Source organism: Pelophylax lessonae (genome assembly GCF_965119305.1).
Source record: "Pelophylax lessonae genome assembly, chromosome: 13".
Taxonomy (NCBI): domain Eukaryota; kingdom Metazoa; phylum Chordata; class Amphibia; order Anura; family Ranidae; genus Pelophylax; species Pelophylax lessonae.
The window spans coordinates 93897400-93919125 of NC_138780.1; the positions used below are offsets into that span (position 1 = coordinate 93897400).

The 21726-nt window shown below is 42.6% G+C and overlaps 1 protein-coding gene across 2 annotated transcripts; it reads left to right on the forward strand.

Moving 5' to 3' along the window:
* Positions 1–4695: 4695 nt before the first annotated feature.
* EGLN3 (egl-9 family hypoxia inducible factor 3) lies at positions 4696–21471 on the forward strand. Of its 2 annotated transcripts, XM_082242820.1 has the most exons (5): positions 4696–5120; positions 9921–10040; positions 10776–10912; positions 15343–15416; positions 21337–21471. In XM_082242820.1, exons 1-5 carry the CDS (start codon positions 4764–4766, stop codon positions 21369–21371), a joined length of 723 nt encoding a protein of 240 aa, XP_082098946.1. In that variant the 5' UTR covers positions 4696–4763; the 3' UTR covers positions 21372–21471. The 2 variants fall into 2 exon arrangements, with proteins under 2 accessions (XP_082098946.1, XP_082098947.1); XM_082242821.1 differs by lacking the exon at positions 9921–10040.
* The last annotated feature ends 255 nt before the right edge of the window (positions 21472–21726 follow it).

Genomic DNA, 21726 nt, shown 5'->3' on the forward strand with positions numbered 1-21726 from the left:
CGGGCAAACATGTGCAATCAAGGACCACCAAGAATCTCCACTGGGCATCCTCTGCTAATGCAGGCCGTGGTGGGATGTGGACCTCAAAAGAACCGCTTACATGTTTTGAGGTGTCCCCCCTTCCTCAGAGCTAATTGGAGGTATGAGTAGTAGGGCTTTTTATATGTTCTATGTGGATCACATGATTAACTGCATAAGCTCCACATCTTGGTGGGCAGGTCAGACCAAATGGATGACAATATCACAAAAAGATAGTAAAAACATCAAGACCTCATAACAGAAACATACATCACAAAATTAGCAAAGTTAGTAAAATTAATAAAATAATAATACTATGATAATATATTAATGTAAAGCCCTAATGCTTTATGCACTCAGTAAATGCCATCTAAGTACAGCTGCAAGGACAGAACGCAATATAAAATGCTTTATTGCTGATATACAAAAGCATATTGGATATTTATCTGGACTGGCTATACTGTGTACAGACTGTCAGTATGGGAAGAGTCAGATCGGAGCATAATAACATGTAAGGGGCCACACTGTCATAGCAAATAAACTTGGGAATCGTTACCAAGGTAAGGCTGTATAAACCTCCATTGTTGTAGTTGATTACCCTTTCCTTTAGAAAATAGCCGGTGTAACGTGAGAATTACCTACCCCGTGAGAAAAACCTACCCTCGTCACTTCCGGCCAGGAACAGCTGAGCAGCGCAGCAGTGCGCATGCCCACAGCCCCGGATACCTGATGGAACAGCTGAGGACCTGACTAGTGCGCATGCGCACTAGTAGGTAATTATCACGGTGTCCGTAAACAAAAAAACCTACCCACGCCACGCTTACATTAAAACAGCTGTGCTGCAATACGAGTCATCTCCGCTCCTGTCCCTGTCACTCCCCTGATCTTGGCTAGTAAATATAAAAGCGGGTGTCGGCTCCGTGATTTATGTTCTCATACACCCGCCGCCGCTTTAATATTTACTAGCCGAGAAGAGGGAAGTGACAAGGACAGGAGCGGAGATCACTCGTTTTGCAGCACAGCTGTTTTAATGTAAACGCCGCATTACATACAGTGCCGTGCAACCGGAAGTGACGAGGGTAGGTTTTTCTCACGGGTAGGTAATTCTCACGGAACACCGGTTCCGCCATCCTGGACGCTTCCTACGTTCCAGGACCCGGCTGCATACATAATTTCTGGTTACGGAGGAGATGGTACTTCCAGCGGAAGTGACGTTGGAGACCCATCTGGACACGGCTTGCAGTCCCATGCTGCGCCATCTGTAGGGCTCCAGCGCGTATATACATACTAGGACAATTACCTCGCATTATAACTAGGAGATTTTTACCTGTCCTTAGACTGTTAAATGGCAAAGATGACTGCACTTATTACCCATTGACGGGTGGCCCATTAAGAATACCATGAAACAATTAAAAAACATGCATAAAGTGACGGTAAAATTGAATAGTTCAATTGGAGAGATCAAAAGTCCTATATAAGTCAATATAAAAATTGCTGATTATACGGACTGGAACTAAATACAATAAGTAAAATTGAACTGAAAAGGAAAGATCTGAGGAATGGTTCATATGTGTGTATTCTAAATACACATATATGCTCATACAATATATGCTTTTTCACCCCCTTGGGTGCCAGGCTGCCAAGGGTAAAGATCCAGAAGTTTTCATGCTTACAAAGCCTCTGGTATCTTCTACCCTTATCCAGTTTGTCAGAAATGGCCTCAATGCCAAAAACTTTCATGCCTGTGGGGCCCTCATTGTGTCTGGCCTTGAAGTGTCCTAATTGGATACAGTGAGGAGACTCCCCAGACTCAACAGGTCACACCTGGGAGCATGTGACAGGCTAACTAACAGTTCAGACCTTCCTGATAAGCAGAACAGGGTCACATATACAGTCAGGTCCATAAATATTGGGACATCAACACAATTCTAATCTTTTTGGCTCTATACACCACCACAATGGATTTGAAATGTGCTTTAACTGCAGACTTTCAGCTTTAATTTGAGGGTATTTACATCCAAATCAGGTGAATGGTGTAGGAATTTCAACAGTTTGTATATGTTCCTCCCACTTTTTAAGGGACCAAAAGTAATGGGACAATTGGCTGCTCAGCTGTTCCATGACCAGGTGTGTGTTATTCCCTTATTATCCCATTTACAAGGAGCAGATAAAAGGTCCAGTGTTAATTTCAAGTGTGCTATTTGCATTTGGAATCTGTTGCTGTCAACTCTCGATATGAGATCCAAAGAGCTGTCACTATCAGTGAAGCAAGCCATCATTAGGCTGAAAAAACAAAACAAACCCATCAGAGAGATAGCAAAAACATTAGGTGTGGCCAAATCAACGGTTTGGAACATCCTTAAAAAGAAAGAACGCACCGGTGAGCTCAGCAGCACCAAAAGACCCGGAAGACCACGGAAAACAACTGTGGTGGATGACTGAAGAATTCTTTCCCTGGTGAAGAAAACACCCTTCACAACAGTTGGCCAGATCAAGAACACTCTCCAGGAGGTAGGTGTATGTGTGTCAAAGTCAACAATCAAGAGAAGATTTCACCAGAGTGAATACAGAGGGTTCACCACAAGATGTAAACCATTGGTGAGCCTCAAAAACAGGAAGGCCAGATTAGAGTTTGCCAAACAACATCTAAAAAAGCCTTCACAGTTCTGGAACAACATCCTATGGACAGATGAGACCAAGATCACCTTGTACCAGAGTGATGGGAAGAGAAGAGTATGAAGAAGGAAAGGAACTGCTCAGGGTCAAAAGCATACCACCTCATCAGTGAAACATGGTGGTGGTAGTGTCATGGCGTGGGCATGTATGGCTGACAATGGAACTGGTTCTCTTGTATTTATTGATGATGTGACTGCTGACAAAAGCAGCAGGATGAATTCTGAAGTGTTTCGGGCAATATTATCTACTCATATTCAGCCAAATGCTTCAGAACTGATTGGACGGCACTTCACAGTACAGATGGACAATGACCCGAAGCATACTGCGAAAGCCACCAAAGAGTTTTTTAGGGAAAGAAGTGGAATGTTATGCAATGGCCAAGTCAATCACCTGACCTGAATCTGATTGAGCATGCATTTCACTTGCTGAAGACAAAACTGAAGGGAAAATGCCCCAAGAACAAGCAGGAACTGAAGACAGTTGCAGTAGAGGCCTGGCAGAGCATCACCAGGGATGAAACCCAGCGTCTGGTGATGTCTATGCGTTCCAGACTTCAGGCTGTAATTGACTGCAAAGGATTTACAACCAAGTATTAAAAAGTGAAAGTTTGATTTATGATTGTTAATCTGTCCCGTAATTTTTGGTCCCTTAAAAAGTGGGAGGCACATAGACAAACTGTTGTAATTCCTACACCGTTCACCTGATTTGTATGTAAATACCCTCAAATTAAATCTGAAAGTCTGCAGTTAAAGCACATCTTGTTTGTTTTATTTCAAATCCATTGTGGTGGTGTATAGAGCCAAAAATAATAGAATTGTGTCGCTGTCCCAATATTTATGGACCTGACTGTATGTTTTACCTAGCACCTACCTAGGAGCGTGCTATGTAACCTAACCCTGCTTTAAACTTCTCCACAATGTTATCCCGGACCTGATGAGGTTGGTTCCCTAACAACACTATGAGGGCTTCACAGAACAGCTGTATTTATACTGAAATTAAATTACACACATGTGGACTTTATTTACTAATTAGGTGACTTCTGAAGGCAATTGGTTCCGTTCCATTAGATTTTAGTTAGAGGTATCAGAGTAAAGAAGGCTGAATACAAATGCATGCCACGCTTTTCAGATATTTATTTGTAACAAAATGTGAAAACCATTTATCATTTCCACTTCACAATTCTGTGTCACTTTGTGTCGGACTATCACATAAAAAACCAATAAAATACATTTACATGTTGGGCTGTACCATGACAAAATGTGGAAATTTCTGTGGGAATTCCTTGCTAAAGAACATTATTTTTATGAGGTTGATTATGGGTAACATTCCACTGTATTGTCCTGCATATTAAATCTCCCATAATAAAAAGCTCTCCCTTTGTGGGTTATCTTGTCATATTTCTCAGGCTGTCCTCTCTCTGATCCCCATTATATTGCCCCCCCTCCTCCTCCCTCACATTCTGCGCACCCTTCATCCTTCTCTCTCTCCCCTCCGCCTCGCTCTGTTTACTACACTCAGCACTACTCAGTCACAGGCTACATGCACAGCCAGAATTCCTCAATGGCGGCTGACACGCCCCCTAAGACGCTGTCTCCTAGTAACCCGCTCCCACCCACGGCCGCCTGAGCCAATCCGAGTTTCCATCCTTGTATCCCCTGAGCACGTGCGTCCCGGTGCAATGCCTGCTAGAGAACGGACAACGCCCGCCGAACGCCGCGATTGGCTCAGGACCTCTGGGCGTGTCTGTCGGCTTTAAACTGCAGGGACAAGCCCCGCCCGAGCAGTGGAAAGCGCTCATTCCGCACGTACAGAGTTGTATAGGGCTGGCGGGGGTTGGGAGAGCCGTATATACAGACACGTAGTCCGAGTCTTATAGGAGGTGACTAGTGACAGCACATACATAGAGCTCTAGGTACATAGAAGAGCGACAGCCTGAGCACTCTCCTCCATTGTGAGGCTCATGGACATTCCTTGTGTCACATTGTGTCAGTCAGGTGATACAATGTTATTAGAGAACCTGTAACCTGTCACTCCAGGACCTCCTTGTCCCCCTCCCCCAGCCGCCTGTCATGCCTCTCATGCATAGCCCCCCCATGGACCTTGAGAAGCTGGCCCTGGAGCACATTGCACCGCGCCTGCGCTCGGCTGGCTACTGTTACCTGGACAATATCTTGGGAGAGGAGTTGGGGGACCAGGTCTTGGCCCAGGTCAGGCGCCTGCACCAGGAAGGGGCCCTGAAGGATGGGCAGCTAGCGGGGAACCTCCGAGGAATCTCCAAGAAGCATCTGCGGGGGGACAAGATTGCCTGGATCGCTGGGAACGAAGAGGGATGTGAGGCCATCGGGCTGGTTCTGTCCGTCATCGACCGGCTGGTGGTGTTGTGTGGAAACCATCTGGGCCAGTACTATGTGAAGGAGAGGTCCAAGGTGAGACCCTGGTACTGGCTGTACCCGTCACCCCACAACCTACCCTCTGTCTGTCTGTACCCGTCACCCCACAACCTACCCTCTGTCTGGCTGTACCCGTCACCCCACAACCTACCCTCTGTCTGTCTGTACCCGTCACCCCACAACCTACCCTCTGTCTGGCTGTACCCGTCACCCCACAACCTACCCTCTGTCTGGCTGTACCCGTCACCCCACAACCTACCCTCTGTCTGTACCCGTCACCCCACAACCTACCCTCTGTCTGTACCCGTCACCCCACAACCTACCCTCTGTCTGGCTGTACCCGTCACCCCACAACCTACCCTCTGTCTGTCTGTACCCGTCACCCCACAACCTACCCTCTGTCTGGCTGTACCCGTCACCCCACAACCTACCCTCTGTCTGGCTGTACCCGTCACCCCACAACCTACCCTCTGTCTGTCTGTACCCATCACCCCACAACCTACCCTCTGTCTGGCTGTGTGGCCAGTTCTTCCATGTTTTGGGGAAAATACCAAAGAATATACCAAAGCCCATCATTACCAGCTCAGATGTTCACCCACCTATCCTCTGGCCATGTCTAACTCCTTCCATCTATCAGTCTTAAGTGTTTTTTTTTTTGCTCTAATATGTCTGCTTGGTTGATGTTGTCTTGTTATGCTTCAAAGTCGTTATGCTTCGAAGTCGTCTTTCATGTTGATGCTTCTCCTGTAGAGAGTCATACCAGGGTTCATCACATCTACCCTTTACCCCCTTGTTTGTGCTTCGTGTGTCCCCGGCCTTCTGATGACTCTACTTGCTGTATTTTGCTTCCTCTAATTTCCGAATGAATGGAATGCACATTCTGGATTATTCACCATGCTTATCTTTTTTCACCACAGCTTTGATGTTCTTTTCTATTACACATTCTCACCTTTAAAAAAGGCAGAACCTTTTTTGTGGACAGAGTGGGGAAGGGTTAGACCATCCGTCAAATTTTGATTGCAGTCTATCTCCCCATTTGTAATTCTGACCATTTTTCGTGAGAAGGGAAATCTAAGATTTTAGAGTTGTCCCCAGAACAAGAGGTAAAGGGACATCTTGCAACGGGGACCCTTGTCCTGGGGACAAATGCCACCTACAGTAAAGTGTTTGATTTTTAATTTTGGATAGAGCGGGGAAGGGTAACTTAGCCCTTCTGTCAAGCTTTGATTAGGGTCTATGTCCTCACTTGGGGACATTTCACCTCCACCTGTACAGGAAAGCAAGAGAAAACACGAGGTGAAATCCAAAATGTTAGTGTTGTCCCCAGAACAAGAGGTAATGGGACTCCTTCCAATAGGGACACTTGCGGTGGGAACAGCTGTCTATGAGAAGAATACACTTGACTTTGGGAGATTCCCTCTAACTTCCTGCTATGTCTCTAGGGCAAGAAGTAAAGGGAACCGTCTCCAATGGTACAAAGTCAGCAAATCAAAATACTGACAAGGCTTAACCCTTCCCTACTCTATCCAAAAATTTTTTTAAAAAAATACCGGTTTGACTAGACGACTTTGTAAAGTTTCGTAGACTATTAGGCTAGCTCTCATATTGCTGTATTCCGTCTTTATTCTGTGTTCCCTCTTTAGTGAAATATCCATACAACTAGTTGTAGTCACACTGAGTTGGATTTGTGCAGTTATACGGAGGTTGTTTTCACCGAAAGGTAGATTATCAGGGGACACAACAATTTTTATTGGAGGTTGATTATTAGAGAGGACACAATTTTTATTGGACGTAGATTATCAGAACACAACTATTTTTATTGGAGGTAGATCACAACTATTTTTATTGGAGGTAGATTATCAGAACCCAACAATTTTTATTGGAGGTTGATTATTAGAGAGGACACAATTTTTATTGGACGTAGATTATCAGAACACAACTATTTTTATTGGAGGTAGATCACAACTATTTTTATTGGAGGTAGATTATTAGAGAGGACACAACACTTTTTATTGGAGGTAAGCACATACTGAAAGGGGAACAGGTCATGGTATAAATGGTGGATATTGGTCACATTCAGCTGGACTTGTTGATGTCACTTTGCAGCTTCCTCTGTTCGGAGTGTCGGGAACATATCTCTTTGTTTATAGCCATTTTGGGTTTAGGTGACGGGAGTTACCCATTTATGTTCCTGACACTTGTTAGAACTAAAGAAGGTGCTCAGAGAAGCTAGGAAATAACATCAACAAGTCTAGCTGGATTTAGGGTCCATTCACACTAGCGCGACTTGGTCGCCTGACAAGTCGCGGTCGGTCGCTCACCATTGAATAGTACAGGACCCGTTCTAATAGGAGCGAAACAAGTTGCTCCGACTTAGAAAAAGGGTCCTGTACTACTTTGGGGCGACCTGAAGGCGACTTGCGGAGGCGACTTGCATTGACTTCAATTATATGAAGTCCCTGCAAGTCGCGCCGAGGTCACGGTGTCGTCCCCCAAGTCATCCCTGCAAGTCGCACCAAGGTCGCTTGCCCCAGCAAGTCGTGTCGCGCCAGTCTGAATGGGCGCTAACAAAGTTCTACTAGTAATGCAGTGACCTGGACCCCCTTAGTCTGGGCTTCTGCTGGACACAAATGGGTTTTCTTTTTTTACTAAAACTGGAGAGTACAAAATTTGGTGCAGCCCTGTATAGAAACCAATCTGCTTCCAGGGTTTTTTTTTTTTTTTTTTTTTTAAAGCTTAATTGAACGAGCTGAAGATAGAAGCAGATAGGCTACCATACACCGCTGCATCAGATTTTGTACTTTTCAGTTTTAGTAAATCAATCCCAAATTGTTGACCCCACTCTGGATATTTACCGTATTGTCTCTCTGTACACATTGCTGTTCTGAGTTTCCTATTGTATTCTATGACATGAGTGTAGCCGTACCCTGCTCTTACATCTGTACATTGGATTGCCTTTCCTCCACTTGCTGGATTATGTATTACCTTTATTTGAATACTCTGCCCTCATTGAGTGCTCCTTATATTGGTCACATGCAGCATTCTCTGTACCTGACTCACCAACTAAAGGCCCCTACACACAATGAGAAAATCAGAAGTAAAATTTAGTTCGAACGATCTGCCGATTTTTGAATTTTCGGATGACAAAAACTGAATGTGCAGGCTATAAAATTTTTTTTTGTATGTGACGACGTCCAATTTTCATATAATTTAGTACAGTTTCCGTCCGAAAAAAATCATAAGACCAAGACTGCGCATGCTTGGAAACGAAAGAACACCTACAAATCAATTCAACACATTACGTCACTTCTGAAGTTGACTTCTGCTGTGCCAGAATTTTCATATGTTGAAAATTTCTATCTGGGACTAGAATGCAACACAAAACAGGCGAAAATTGATCAGATTATCTGACAGTGTGTACGAGGCTTTAAAGCTGGCCATACAGCAGTAGTCATTTGGAAATCCTCATGTTTGGGACTTTCATTCTAAATCCTGTATAATCATAATAATTAGCGGGGTCAGATTGACATTCGTTTTGGATCGTTTGTGATGGGCAAAATCAAAAAAGCAGGAGGCAAATTTTTTTTTCAAATAAAATTCTAACTGTATGTGTTTTTTAATTGGGAAAAAAATGTATATTTTGTAAGGAAACCTGTTGCATACGTCTGGGATTCCCTTCAAATGGCAAGTCTGAATGGATTTTTAAAGGCTTTCAAATGAAATTAGTTGATTCAATGATGTTAAAGAATGTTCTGATAAACCATTTTTCAGAATTTTCAAAAGAAAATCGGAAATCTGACAGTGTGTGGCCAGCTTTAGAGTACACTTGCAATCAAATTGACTTGCCGGTGAAAGGACTAAAAATGCAATAACCTTTCTGTATCCTTTTCACCATCATTCGCGCCCCCATACTTGGTTATATGAGCATGTAAAGACAATAATGGAGCTTTGTTTTCCCGGTTACACTGCAGTACAGTACGGGAGCCTTGAACGTGATCCAAAGGCTTTGGCCTTATTCATTATAGGATTCTGTACCTCCTGCCCTGCTATAAGAACTAAAGCAGTAGCGTGGTGAAGCATGTTGATCACTATTTCGTATGCTATTGAGACATTTTGCAATATTCCCAGTTCAGAGGTATCCAGGAAATAATCACCATGCACATTACAATCTGACCATATAATCTTTGTACAGTCTACTTTAGATTTATCCAATGTATGAACGAGGAGCTCCCTAATATCCCCAATCAGACAGGCCCTTGCACTACATAGTTGTTGGTAGATCTGTATACTCAGATGGTATAGTGCAAGGGTCTTCAAACTATGGCCCTCCAGTTGTTCAGGAACTACAATTCCCATCATGCCTAGTCATGTCTGTGAATGTCAGAGTTTTACAATGCCTTATGGGAAGTGTAGTTCCACAACAGCTGGAGGGCCGTAGTTTGAGGATCCCTGGAGTGAATGGTGAGCTTTATTCCATTTAAAAGCTGTACTTGACATTGCTGTCCTATAGTTTTAGCGTTCACATTTCTATCCAGGACATCAAAGATAAAAGTAAACCTTCACAGTTCTGTTCCCATGAATTACGCTTTTTATCAGTTCACATTTCTTTTCTGCAAAAGCCAATCAAAGCAGTCAAACATTTACATAACCGTATGACTATGGTTAGACAAAACTGGTTGCTTTTGGTTTTGTATCTGCAAGTCCCTTGTATGGTATAGATTAGCTATATAGAGCTATATAGCTATAGATATACTGGGACTTGTAGTTCATCTAAAGTGTCCTATATAAACAGTGCTTTCTAGGAACTGAAAGGAACAATCCATCTTTATTTTCCAGGCAATGGTAGCTTGTTATCCAGGCAATGGGGCTGGTTATGTGCGGCATGTAGACAATCCAACAAAAGATGGACGCTGCATCACTTGCATTTATTACCTGAACAAGAACTGGGATGCAAAGGTAGGTTGGAAACTTTTTCGATTTATCATCTGTGCAACCCAGAATAAAGAGCCACAATTCTTGATGGAACCATAAGACTTGGAGTAGCTTTGGATGCTTAGGCTGGCCATACATGAATTTGTTTCTTTCTGATCAGCCAGCTGGCAGATCGAAAAAAAACTGAATGGATTGCCCATCCACACAAGCAAGGTAAACAAACCTTTTCCGACAAGCTCATTTGTGAGAAGCCGATCGTTGAATCAACTTCCCATGAAAAGGAACCTCCATAGATGGATCGAATTTTGTCCGGATCCCTCTGAACTAGCCACATTTTGATCCATCTATGGCCAGCTTTAGCGCTCAAGCTCTACTGTTTGACTGCTCACAAATGATACAGAAGACCACAGCAGTCCTGGGGGGTAAACTCGAATATGAAAAAACGAATCGGGATAAATTGGCCATACAGCATACAATCAAATTTAAGGTCACCATAAGGTCACCATACATGTTCCAATCTGACCTTCTACTTGGTTCTGTACTCCCTCAAAAAAGCCAGTACTGGCAGGTGGGTAGGGGGTGAAACCTAAGGCCAGTGCTCAGCGGTGGGTAGGAGGCAGAGACGACGAGCGACTTTTTAATTTTCCATATACTTCTATACATTCTTTCATATTATCAGTTCAGCTATAAGGGATTGTTTATTTAATATTGGATCATGGAGTTGTTCTGATTTAACGTATAACCTCTCTGGTGTTGCAGGTTCATGGGGGAGTTCTGCGAATTTTCCCTGATGGTGGCACCGATGTGGCAGATGTGGAGCCACTCTTTGACCGGCTGCTTTTTTTCTGGTCCGACCGTCGCAATCCACATGAGGTTCAGCCTTCCTATGCCATCAGGTAAGCCTTGGCTCATGTGATGCTTTGATGTATAATTGTCATGTTTGTGCAACATCTGTAATGGCATTCTTCTACATTACAGGTATATACAACAAAACCAAAAAGTGCAGCGCTAAATGCAAAATATTATCAGATTGACTTTTAGAGCCCATTCACACTAGCACGACTTGTGAGGCGACTTGTGTAGCCCCAGGTCGCTTGACATGACAAAAGCAATGTTAATCAATCAGTGCCGTCTTAATTGGCACTACTGAAGTCGCTCCGACTTCAGAAAAGGATCCTGTACTACTTTGAGGCGACCTGTGATCCGACTGTCCCATATACTTCAATGGGAGTCGCCTCCTTATCTTAATTGAAGCGACTTGTTATCAGACTTTCCAGGAAGAAGAAAGAGATTAGCCAGGCATTCCCCACAGACAAAGTCGCCTGTCTCTTCAAATTAGTGCACAAGTCTCTTCCAGGTCTCTTCCAGGTCTCTTCCAGGTCTCTTCCAGGTCTCTTCCAGGTCTCTTCCAGGTCTCCTCAAGTCACGGAGCGACTTTCTGGTCGTGGTAGTGTGAACCGGCTCTTATACACACCGTGCAAAAACGTTTATGCAAGTGAAAACTCATTAAAAATAGTGCCAATTATCCATATACATAACAATCCGTTTAAAGATCTCAATGTGCTTGCCTATTGTCTGTGAAGATATCGTTAAATTGGGTCCATACATATAACCGTGTGTGACAAATCTTGATGTGCATAAAAAGTTTTCATAATAACTTGTGACTATTTCAATGTGTAGCAATATTCAATATGCGATGAAGCCAATGGGAAAAGCCAGTAAGCATCTAGCCGTGGTCCATCAATCAACAAAACCGCTTGCCAGAGCCTCATGGCCCTCTAATCATAAGTGCTTGTGGGGTTAACCCCCAATGCTGAAGATGGACCCCCCCACTCCTTTCAGTATAAAAACAAACTCCGAAAAGATGAAACGGGAAGCATTTCATATAGTGTAGTATGGGAAGATCCCCTTTGTTAACCAGTTCTGGACCGGAAGGGTTTGCCCCTTAGAGACCAGGCCATTTTTTGAGATTCGGCACTGCATTATTTTAACGGAAAATTGATGTCCTTAGTTTCCCACAAATGGAGCTTTCTTTTGGTGGTATTCGGTCACCTCTGCGGTTTTATTTTTTGAGCTATAAACAAAAAAAGAACAACAATTCTGAAGGAAAAAAAACATTTTTCACATTCTGCTATATAACATTCCTCAAAAAAAAAAATTCAAAATTTTTCATCCTTATAGGCCAATTTTGTATTCTGCTACATTTTTGGGTAAAATAAAAAAAATCGCAATAAGCGTATTTTGATTGGTTTGCGAAAAGTTATCACGTCTACGAACTAGGGGAAAGATTTGTCATTTTTATTTATTTATTTTACTAGTAATGGCAGCGATGTGTGATTTTAGCGGGACTGCGATATTGCGGTGGACAGATCGGACCCTCTAACTGACATTTGTGACACTTTCACTTTTGAGGGGACCAGTGACATTACTACACTAATCAGTGCTAAAAATATGCACTGTTACTGTAATAATGACTCTGGAATCCCGTGGATCGGCATCCCCGCTGCCCAGCACCACTCCTGCGAACCAACGTACCCCTACATAGGTTTGCACTGCCGAGCCAGCCTGCCGTAATAAAGCTGTGGCAGATGGTCGGCAAGTGGTTAAACTAAAAAAGTGCCCACCTTAATTTTTAAGACGTAGCAGTACCGCTTAACTTGATTAAAATCCAGACAGGTAAACCAGCTCAGATTGCTCAGCCGTTCACTATGCATGATGATAATGCCATAGAGGATCTGGTAAGTAGTTATGTTGATTGCTGGATACTTACAGAATTTTCCCACTGACTTCATTACATATTGACCATTGCTACACATTAAGTTAGGTGGACTTTTTATGCAAACCAAGATTTGTCATAAAATAGGATAGTTATATGTATAGCAGGGCTCAACATTTCAAGTCCTGAGGCAAGCCTTAACCACTTGCCGACCAGTCACGTTGATTGTACTGCAGCAAAGTGGTTCGTTATCGTCTGGCGACGTATACCTACGTCATCAGACATTCCCCTCTCTGTCACAGCGGGAGTCGGTCATGGGGAGGAGCGGCGGTGATCACCGCTGCTCTTCCCCGATCGTCGGGGATCTAGTGTGGAAATCCGCCCGCTTGTGTAAACAAAGCGGGTGGATCTCCTAAGTGACAGACAGGGTCAGATTGCGGGGTTCAGCATAGCTGAACATGTGATCTGTCCCTGTGTCACTCAGTCACCTCCCCCCACACACGTCAGTAAGCACCTGGCATATATTAACCCCTCCCTCTCCAATAAAAATTAACCCCTTCCCTGCCAGTGTCATTTTTACAGTAACAGTGCATAAGTATAGCACTAATTACTGTAGTAATGTCATTGGTACCCCCAAAAGTGTCAAAAATGTCAGTCAAGGGTCCGATCTGTCCGCCGCAATGTCGCAGTCCCGCAAAAAAAAACGCAGATCGCCGCCATTACTCGTTAAAAAAAAAAAAAAACACCAAAAATGACAAATCTTTCCCTTAGTTAGTAAACGCAATAACTTTTGCGCAAACCAATCAAAATATGCTTATTGCAATTTTTTTTTTTTAACCAAAAATATGTAGCAGAATATGTACATTTTGATTTTTCCATTTTTTTTTTGGGGGGGGGGGGGAATTTCATATAAAAAAAAAAATGTGAAAAATTGTCGCTCTTTTTTTGTTTATAGCGCAAAAAGAAAAAATCGCACAGGTGATCAAATACCACCAAAAGAAAGCTCTATTTGTGGGGAAAAAATGGACATAAATTTAATTTGGGTACAGCGTCGCACGACCGTGCAAGAGGCGAATCACAAAATATGGCCTGGTAAGGAATGGGGTAAAACCTTCCGGTCATAAAGCGGTTAAAAATACGCTCATTGAGAATTTTTTTGTCAAAGACATGTAGCTAAATACATTTTGGCCTAAATATATGACAAAAATTGAATATATTGGATATTTTTTAACTGTCAAAGTAGAAAAATATTGTTATTTTTTCAAAATTTTTGCATTTGTTTATTAGTATCGCAAAAAATAAAAAGCGCAGAGATGATCAAATACCACCAAAAGAAAGCTCTGTTTGTGGGAAAAAGAGGAAGTAAATTTTGTTTTGGGTACGGAGTTGCATGACCGCGCAATTGTCAGTTAGTCGCATAGTGCCGAATCGCAAAAAGTGGCCCAGACGTAAGACAGCAAAATCCTCCGGTGGTAAAGTGGTTAAGAGTTGCTCACCACCAGTTGCCCCACCCAACCCCTACCCTGCCCTGCCCCCAATTGTGCCGCTAAACATATTCTCTTAAATTATCCCATTAAATGACACTTAAATGTTTTATGCAGAATTAAAGTGATTGTAAAGTCTCGTGCTTTTCTTCAGCTGAGTTTTGTTGAGCTGGCTCCCTCCTATGGAGTGCCTCCACAGCAAGCACCTTGCTATAGGGGCACCCAAGCCGAGCTGCAGCTATGTGTGTCCATTCAGACATGGAGCTGCTGTTCGGCCCCACCCTCTCTCTCTTGGTTGGTTCACTCACTTTGACAGCCGCAGAAGCCATAGGCACCGCGGCTGTATCTCAGCCATTTAGGAGAGACGAATGACTAGTGTGGACATCGCTGGACAGAGAGGGGGCACAGGTAAGTATTAGGGGGTGCTGGGTAGGCTTCTACACACAGAAGGCTTTTTATCTTGATGCATAGAATGCATTAAGATAAACTTTTGACTTTTCAACTCCTTTAAGTTACAAAAATAAGTATTAACAAAAACAATTTTAATAAGATTAACATCAAGCATACCAGTGGCTATCGGTGCTGCCTCCTCAGTGGCCATCAGTGGCGCATATCACTACATGGGGATCACAGGGATGAATTGGGAGGAGAACTGTTCGGATCACACATAGAAAGGATCTCCCGCTGTGACACAGCTTGGCTCTGAAACGCTGATCGCTGTCAAAGTACCGCCTCCTGGACTGGCTCCTATGATAGACAGCACACTAAATCAATTTCCCAGCATTGGACCAGTGTGCTGTCTATCATAGGAGCGGCCAGCGTTTCAGATCCAAGCTGTGTCACGGCGGGAGGTCCTCTCTGTTTGATCCGGCCTGCTCTCCACCCAACAGTTTTCTTGCTGATTGCTTCTGGCAGAAGCGGTGTGGCCTTGCGAGCAAGCCAGTGGAAATTGTGGGCTGATATACAGTGAATTCAATTGGCACCTAATGCCTTTAACTGTCACTTATTTTGCATTTAGCGCTGCACTTTTAATTTTGTTGTATATACATTTGGTATCAGAATTTACTAGCAGATGTTATATTTGGTCAGACCCAAGCATTGAATCGCATTTATATTTCCATTACAGGTATGCTTTGACAGTCTGGTATTTTGATGCCAAAGAACGAGCAGCTGCTAAACAGAGGTTCAAAAGATTAAGTGGTAAGTTGTGTCTGTAAAATAGACTTGTAAAAGGCTGTTCTTTAAAACTCTAGACAAAACTGAATGAATATTTATTTTTACATTGTTGAATTTGAGAAGGATTTTTTTTTGCTGTTTGTGACCTGTTGGGAGAATTCCCATTGCCAGTGCCAGTGGGACTATAATTTGCTGTGAGCCAAAATTCCTGTTTGCCTAGATTCTTCAAAGGATTAAACTACAGAGAGGGGAATCAGGAAATCTAACCTATAGCTATGCTTTAGGTGTCCCCAGAAAAAGGAAGTGAGGAAATCTCCTTGGTGAATAATCAGGGCAACACTAAAAACCACTTCCCTTCCTTGTTCTATCCAACACAAGTTTTGACTAGGGATCCACTTTTACTGCAAAACCTCCACTTAAATTGTATGTATGCCTTAAGAATGAACGTCTTATTTGCTGCCTTTTGGGTTGTTGATTATACTATTGAAAATGTGAAAATGTGATATTTCTGTTAAATGCAAAAAAAAAACTTGTTGATCCTGCTAGAGGTCTAGTGAGCTGGCAATTTGCTGTATTCTGTGCCTGTGCTGACTGTTATCAGGTAGAATTCTTCCCAGCTATCTCTGTGGGCTACAAAACACCTCACCCTTGTAGAAGCGGAGAGGGAAAGATTTTATAGTCCTAAAATACATTGTGTTTTAGGGTGACAACACTGCTCTTCCATAGATTCAGTACAGTGGACAAGTGTTGTTACTCTAGGACAGGACGTTTTACTCAAGAAGCTCCAGGTTAACAGAGATGGAAACAAAATAGAAAATAAAGGCAGATAGTACATAAATTTAGAGCTTTGGTTGGGGGGCATTGCAACCGCGGGAAAAGCTTTTCCAAAATGTCGTGATTAGCAGGCAGCAAGCACATCGAATGTGACCAATTCGAGCAAACCTCCTGTAGTACACTATAGGACGCAATGGTGCGTGACTTGTCAGGCTGACCAAGTCGTACTAGTGTGAATGGAGACTAACTGTATGTTTTTCGTTATCAATGCAAAACCACCATCAACTCCTAATGGTATTTTTTCAGTGTGGCGTTCTGTAGACAGTCCAGAATCTATGCAGATGTTGTTTTGTACCCACCCTCCACAATCTGTCATGTTCTGTTTGTGAGCCTTTCCTTTTCCTTTTTTTTTTTTTTTTACATTGTGTTGTCAGATGATGTAGGGATCCCATCAGCCGGCCGCATCTGTGCTGAATGAGCTTAGGCCAATGACCCAGCTTGTTCCTAACCATCATTAAATGACATGTGACATTGGCTATTGGGCAAAATATTTGGTATGGGCCGTAATACTTATTTTGGGCTGTGACTTTATCTAGCTTTGTATTTTTAGTTCTTTATTTATATCACTGTTGTGGTGTTCTGCTTTGTTCATGGCTACAAGGACCGTTGTTTAGATCATTGTTGTGCTGTAAGCTTGGCTTTCATCAGCTCGTATAATGAGTTGCTTTGGGTAACTCCATTTCGGACATTGCTCTTCCGTCTTCATTAAAGAACCAGTCTTTCAGCTTTTACTGAACTCTGGAACTCCATAAAGATCACACTCCAAATCCTATAGCTGTAAATGTTTGTGGGACATAACTGAACTTTAGTCTCTCGCTCACATTCTTGGAATTCAGCGGACGGTTTATAGGCATTTTCCTCTCGGGTTCTGTGGATGGGTTAGGCCCCTAAACTGGTCACGTATATAGCTGATATTTATAGAAGTGTGGCAGCACTTCTCTGGTCGGATTTCCATTGCTATTAAGAGCTTAGCGTTGTAGAAGCATCCAGATGTGTCAGCTTGTATACGTGTGTTTCCTGGTCAGTGAAAACATGTGCAGTGTGTGACTGTGTACGTGAGTGACACTGTGTACGTGCCTGTCTGTATGTCATAGGAGGAGCCTGACTCTGTAGGTTTTATCACATTTCCAGTCACAAAACGCTTTGGTGATTAAAGCAGGCAGGAAGCTGTCCTTATCAGAGGTCACAATGTCCCCTTATAGAATGTACACATTTACATTCATTGTTCTCCTTCTATTCATTCAGCCGCTGCTGTCACGGCCCTATCTGCTGGCAGAGCATATGTCAAATGATGTATGTGAGGGAGGATTAGTTCCCGTTATAGGCTCAGTTCATAAAGCCTAAGGGTCTTCATTCCAGCCAAGTCACTGCCATTTACAAATCTTATGGAACGCGGCTGTTATAGCAGAACTAAACTAAAACTAAAAAAACCTTCTGCCTTCAGAACCACTAACTCCTGTGTACTAAATATTCTATTTTAAACCGTCTACATTTTGTTAGTCAGAAAAAAAAATTGGAAATTTTTTAATGAGATTTTATAAAACTCATTTACCTACCTAGGGAAATAAAGCATAGAACACAAAAAAGGGTATCCCATAACCTAACCTGTACTTTTTGGCGTGAATAAATGAATACTTCTAGATTGTAAGCTCTAATGAGCAGGGCCCTCTAATTCCTCATGTATTGAACTGTATTGTAACTGTATTGTCTTCCCTCAAATTGTAAAGCGCTGCGCAAACTGTTGGCGCTATATAAATCCGGTATAAGAATAGCATATAGATCAAAGGTAGTATTCTTGAAAGGAAAGTCCGTTTTTAGGCTGGGTTCACACTAGATGTAGCCGTGGCTCACAGCAGGGGGTCCAGTGCGTCCCTGTTTAGGTGTGAATCGGTTTCCGAATTTTTTCCTGAATTCGGACCTAAAACAGAGCCAAATGCCCCGTACACACACGTCGATAGTTGGCCGGGAATTTTCGGCCAACGTCCGATCGGCCGATTTTCGGCTTGTTAGTATGATGCTTTCGACAACCGACTCCGACTTTTGGGCCGAATAAAATCTGGTGTACAGGCTATAAAATTTTTGTTGGCCGTCAACACAACGGCCGATTTTTGGTCAGTCAGTACAGATTTCGGCAGACAAAAATCAGATGAGCAAGACTGGGCATGCTCAGAGAAGAAAAAACACACGGAAAGTAAACCAGCACATGACATCATCACTTCTGAAGTTGATTTTTGTTGGCCGAGAAAATTCGTGTGCAGTCTAGAGCACATTCCAAACACTGGACAAAAGACGGTCGATCGGTCGGCCGATAATCGTTGCGTGTGTACGAGGCAAAATACACACCGGACCCTTTGCAAGAGCAGACCGCCGCCACCCCGGAGCTGTGTGAACTGGCTCCGTTGAGAGCTGTACACACTCTCCTGTTATGCAATTTGGAAACCCAAATCAAATTCGCGTAAGTGTGAACCCAGCCTTATAGTGAAATATGTAGTTTAGTTTTGGGCACCAAATCACAGAAGGATATCGGAGAACTGGAGAGAGCAGAAAATTAGAGGAACTGAATGTATTCCCTTCAGAAGAGGAGATTAAGGGGAGGGAGGGGATATAATCAACATGTATAAATGCAGAAGTGGTCCATATAGTGAACTTTGTATAAGAGTTATTCACTTTCAGGTCATTAAAGATAAAGGGCCACTCTTTACATCTGGAGGAATAGAGATTTAATGTCCTCTACATACAGTAAGGCTAAATGTAGACGTGTGTCAAGATTGACACACCTATGAAAAGCAGTTTGTCTTCAGATTGCTTATCAGGGCATTTGACAGGCAGTAAAGAGGCAATATGTTGTCACCTTTTTTATACCTTTTTTTTTAACCCTATAAATGCTGTTACAACTGCATGTGGCTCTATTTACTTGAATGGGTTACATTTGTTGGTGCTACTGCCCCTCAAACATGACCGGGGATCATTTTTGCCAAGGGTGCAATGCATCATGGCTGTAACATGTCTGCTGCCTTTGTAGCTTATTGGAGGGCATTAGGGGGTGGCAAAAACAAAGCTCAACCACAATTCATTTTTTGTTCCGTAAAGATTTTATTGAACGTTTGCAGTACAGTAGCTGAAAAACATACTTTTCCCCCTACAACTTTTAAAAATGTGCAATTAATATCTTTTAGAAACTAGTTCTGGCCAGCTTAGTTGATTTTCTTTTTTTTTTTAAGGAAAAAAAGTTGGGTGTCTTCCTAAATGCACTGAATATAACTGGATATTATTGCATGTACCAACGTCAGATTGTTGATCCAGGGAAAATCTGTTTGCTTTGGGGAATCTGGAATTTTTTTCCCCACTGGAGCAAATGTGACTGCTTTTTAGGAGGTTTTTGCCTTCCTCTTGATCAACTGTGGGTATAGGATTGCCAGTAGATTTTGGAGATTTTAGTATTCGGGTGAACTTCCACTTTAACAATAAAAGTATGGTTGGAGCAGATGTTATTAATGACACTCTGCCAAAAATAATATATTTAATTTTGGGTGGAAAAGGACTTTGAATATGTTTTGGTTTTGTCTATAGATAGGTTGTAAAAGACCTAAGGTGCTTTCTGTGGGGGATGATGACCTATAGATGTAGTAATAGAGCAACGCTGTTCTCTCGGTCATCTGAGTCAGTCATGCTCTACTTCCCCGGCCTGGATTAGAATTGTGTTTTGTTCTTTAGACCACCTCCATTTGCTGCCTTTCCTGAAATGTATTACTCTACACAGTGCTGATAATGAATAGTACCTAATTCAGTATTCATTAAAGTGAGCCTATAATTTTCCCATAATGGGGACAGTTGCAGGTTTTCTTTATACTAATCAGACTGTACCCTTTACTTTCCCAAGTATTACTCCCCTACGGAAGCTTGAGAAATACCTGATACTTCTAGGTATTGGAGAACGTGACATCCTCATTGAGGAATCAAGGAAAAAATAGATGTATGCAACACAAGGCACATAAACATATCTGAAAATCTACAGCATGATGCAAAAATCTTCATCCTGAATATTTCTGATTTTGCATAATGCATGAACATACAAACCCTGCTAAACCTGTAACTGCATATGGGTCATTGCGAGAGGGACCTAATAATTTGTTAGACACTTGGTATTGTAAAATACTCCCATAATGATGGCTGACAAGTATAAGTTAGGCCTCTTGCACACTTGTGCGACCTAAAAGTCGCTCAATTTTAACTGGACTTGAAGCAATGCCTATTTCTATGGACCTCAAAACGCATCAAAGTCGGACCAAAGTAGTGCATGGACTACTTTGAAGTCGTTGTGACTTGACGTAGCACAGATATGAACGGTACTCATGGAGTATGACTTGTCATGTGACTTTGCAGTCCCAAGTCACAGGACAAGTCCCACAAGTGTGAAAGGGGCCTAAAGGATAAGGTCATATTTTGTGACATGTTACACCCATATTCAGGGTGTAACATGTTACAAATGCACGAGTAACTGTTTTCATGGTGAGCAGGGGATCTTCTCCCCCTGCTCGTTGTTACAATCGGGGGGAAAAAAAAAACCTGTGTCCAAGCGAGGCTGTGCCTGCCTGGCTGCATCATCTATTCAGTGTTCGGTGTATGGGAAAAAGTTCTGGCAGCCTTTGTGGATGTTGACTTGTAGTTCCCAGTGAGCTACCAGAGAACTGTTGTGCGCTCTAGGTAGTTCACTGATCTTCCGGTCAATGTGCATTTGCCTGCCTGTATTTGAGGTATGGGCGGACAGTTACACATACAGTCTGCAGGACCCTGGCATTATACCCATGATCTGCTAATCATGGACGGTGCAATGCTTTATAGGCTCCTAACAAAAAAAATATTAGTTGCATATTTTTTTTTTTTACCTGCAAAAACTGTATTTGTTATTTTTTGTAAAACTGAACTTATCCTTTAACACTGGTTCCTGGAGTTCATCATGTCTATAATATTCATTGTTCTTTAGAATTTATGACTGCAAAGCCATAAAGATAAAAAAAATGTTCATATTTGCAAATGTATAGTTTCTACATATTTCGTATTTTGTCTGTAGGATATTTGACATTTTACCTTCTCTTTTCTTTTTACCCAGAATCCAGAGAGGATCCTACTTCCAAGGACAGCTGAATGTCTATCACATGAACATATGGCATGTCGTTGGTCTTTCTCCTGCATAGTAACTGTGTACAGGTGAAATCGGGGTTATAAAGAGCCGAGGCTTTGCTGGTGACCCCCGCTGCTGCAAAAACATGTCCTTTTCATTGTCCATAATGAAGAAGACCACCTCTAGACCACCTCTATTATAGAAGTCTAGAAGTGAAAGCAAGGACGGAGTTCTCCTCCAAGGACAAGTTAAAGACTCTAAACCATAAAGCTAATGCTGAAGTCAAGCTGAGGGACTGGAGCCGTCGCTGTCAGCACTGCAATCTGTTGTATGATGGAGTACCCATGTGAACTGTACAGGATCATCAATACTCACTTC

Bases quoted from the DNA above. Each gene is read 5' to 3' on its own strand.
- EGLN3 (XM_082242820.1), top strand. From the start codon at position 4,764: ATGCCTCTCATGCATAGCCCCCCCATGGACCTTGAGAAGCTGGCCCTG. The intron at 10,913-15,342 runs GTAAGCCTTGGC...TTTCCATTACAG, and splicing joins CAGCCTTCCTATGCCATCAG to GTATGCTTTGACAGTCTGGT. The intron at 15,417-21,336 runs GTAAGTTGTGTC...CTTTTTACCCAG, and splicing joins GAGGTTCAAAAGATTAAGTG to AATCCAGAGAGGATCCTACT.